Consider the following 2,788-nt stretch of genomic DNA (forward strand, 5'->3'; position numbering starts at 1 on the left):
TCTCTGCCTCTACTCCATGTCCTGTTTTCACCCCACTCCCTGTAAAGATTAATGTGTGTATCAGCTGCAATCTGGAATTTCACAGTCCAAGTTGTCAATTTACGCACACTGTGGCTGTTAAGAGTGGCTCTCTTCTGAATTATATGCTGGAATTCCACAGTTCAACATGTTTTTAAAACAGCCCTTTGAGCTTTATGAAAAATGTAAATGATTGCTTTTTTCCTCTATGCTTCAGAAATGACAAACTTCTGTTTCCATGTCCTATACACTGGATCTGTGTGCTAAAAGAAAGTACCCTTAGTGGTTCTGCACAGAATCTTTTTGAAAGCCTTTCTAAAGTCTTTGTTGAAGATGGTGTATATGACTGGGTTCAGTGAGGAGTTGCAGTAACCGATCCAGAAGAAAAACGTAAAGAGGGGATCAGGGATGGTGCAGGTATCTGGGCACACTGCCTGTAGAGAGTAGGAGAAGAAGAACGGGAACCAGCAGACCACAAAAACACCAATAACCACTGCCAAAACAAAGGTGAAACGTTTCTCTCTGTTGACCATCGCTTTACGCCTCGCTGCCCCGGGGTTGTTCTCTGTTTTTGACTTTCTCCCTGGCACCAGCCGAGCCCCCTTAGAAGTGGCGATCATGTCCCGGTAGCGCTTGACTGAGGCTGGGGAATGGATACCCCCTCCTGCAGGTGACCCTGGCATGCTGGTGCTGCCTCGGCCTCCTCCGTGGCTGTGCTCCATATCACTATCTGTGCTTGAGCTGTCACCATTGTTATTGTCAGCTTTTTTCCCTCCCTGCCGTTTACCCTTCTTCCCTGCCCCTTTAGTCTTGGCAGGGGCAGACTGAGACACAGAGGAGGGAGTTGAGGGGCCATGGGGAGAGTTATCAAGGGATGCTGTGACAGGGGTCATGGCTGGAGAAGGGGATGGAGGTTGCAGAAGATTATTAGAGGTTGGATTCTGGGTGGTTTGATTCTCTCCTGATGACGGAGAAGGGGTGATGGCAAGGGTTGGGGGTCTGGCATTGGAGGTTTTGTTGGATGAAGGTGGTGTACTCTCTTCATCTTCCTTTCCATTGGCTTGTACATGTCGTGGAGGCTGACTTGGTGTGGCACAGCCGACCCCATCCTTCCTGGGTTCTCCAGGCGGGCACCGTGTCCTCTGCTTGGCTATTTGGTAGATTCTTACGTAGACCAGGATCATAATGAGGCATGGGGCGAAGAAGGAGCCAATGGTGGAGTAAAGGATGTACCAGCGCTCATCATTCAGTTGGCACTGAGGTCCCCTATCAGTCCCCAACTCCCCTCCCTCGCTTTTGTTCAGGGACAGCAGAGGAGGGAAGGAGATGATGGCAGAGATGAGCCACACCACCACAATAGCAGCTTTGATGCGTCTGGGAGTTCGCTGTCGACCATAAGTAACCCTGGAGATGGACAGGTAGCGGTCCAGTGAAATGGCGCACAGGTGCACAATGGAGGAGGTGCAGAACAGCACATCCAGCGCCAGGTAGATCTCACACCACAGAGACTTGAAGTACCAGTAGCCGAGTAGTTCATTGGCAAGAGAAAAGGGGATGATGAGTGTGGCCACTAAAATGTCTGCAGCAGCAAGTGACACTAAGAACAGATTCTGCGGACCTCGGAGTGACCGGCTGGTCAGGACAGCGATGATGACCATGATGTTGCCCACTATGGTGAAGAGCACCATCAAAGTTATGGCAGTGGCGAAGGCCGCCGTAGCTTCAGGGGAATAAGGGAGCTTCAGGACGCTCTGGTTGCAGGGGACGGAGGCTCCGCCGCTGCTCACACTGCTGTTCCAGTCGCTCAGCTCCATGGAGCAGCCGCTGTCCGGAACCGAGGCCATGCTGGTATTAGCTTTCCAGGAATCTTTATGAATAAAAACAAACATCTTTGGTCACTAAATAAAATGTGAATATGAATAAAATACGTGAAAATCTATTTCACGGTTTGGGCTATTAATATTTGCAGACTATCATAATTGTCAGAAATGGCTTTTGTACATTTTTTTTTAATTACAATAAATTATAATTTGTATAATATTTACCTCAGTTGTTCTTTCTTTGTCTCTGTGTTGTCTCCAAATGTTAGCTCCCCTGCATCCTCCACGGCAAGTCTTCCAAGTCCATTTTAAGCATGCAAAACAGTCCTGGGCAATGCGTCAAGGCACGGATCAGTGCTTTTCAATTAAAAAGCATTTGCCTCTTTGTAGAACAGATTTTTTTTTCCACGAGCATTTTCTAATTTTGCGTGTGCGTGACTGCTGAGAATTAATCTTGGCAGACTTATAAAGCAGCCAGAAGAAGTCAAACTTATTTAGCACAAGAGGGAAATTCTTGTTTTTTCCTCAGTCAATTAATTACTGTCTTGGAAATCTGACAAATTTATAACAATTTAATTTGGGGTCGTTTACAGTCAGGCAACACTGAATTTAAAAAAAAGATTAGCGCAAACAATATCGATACTTGAGCGATGTCCGTGCGTCCTCGCTCACAGACGCGCGTATATCTGACCATCTCATCTGAGCAGCGAACACATAATGGTTTAGATGAAGTGAAATAAAGTTAATATGATCAAATATTTACAGCCATTCGCCAATCAAAACGACACAGATGTTACCCAGCTCTTAAAAGCGAAGGACAACCTGACTTGTGCCAACGTTTCCAATCAGTCGGACGAGTCAGAACTCAAAGTTAACCTCAAGCTTTCCAGCCTTTGCGCATGAAGCCACATGTCGTCAATAATTAAATGCTCTCCACAGAGCGCCTTTAG

At 46.8% G+C, this 2,788-nt stretch overlaps 1 protein-coding gene across 1 annotated transcript; it reads right to left on the reverse strand.

Moving 5' to 3' along the window:
• Positions 1 to 281: 281 nt before the first annotated feature.
• adra2b (adrenoceptor alpha 2B) lies at positions 282 to 1,862 on the reverse strand. The gene has a single exon (XM_053325803.1). The coding sequence runs from the start codon at positions 1,860 to 1,862 to the stop codon at positions 282 to 284; it is 1,581 nt and encodes a 526-aa protein (XP_053181778.1).
• Between the last annotated feature and the right edge of the window lie 926 nt (positions 1,863 to 2,788).

Source organism: Scomber japonicus, chromosome 9 (assembly GCF_027409825.1).
Source record: "Scomber japonicus isolate fScoJap1 chromosome 9, fScoJap1.pri, whole genome shotgun sequence".
NCBI lineage: Eukaryota > Metazoa > Chordata > Actinopteri > Scombriformes > Scombridae > Scomber > Scomber japonicus.

Coding starts and splice junctions, on each gene's coding strand:
- adra2b (XM_053325803.1), bottom strand. CDS start 1,862: ATGGCCTCGGTTCCGGACAGCGGCTGCTCCATGGAGCTGAGCGACTGG.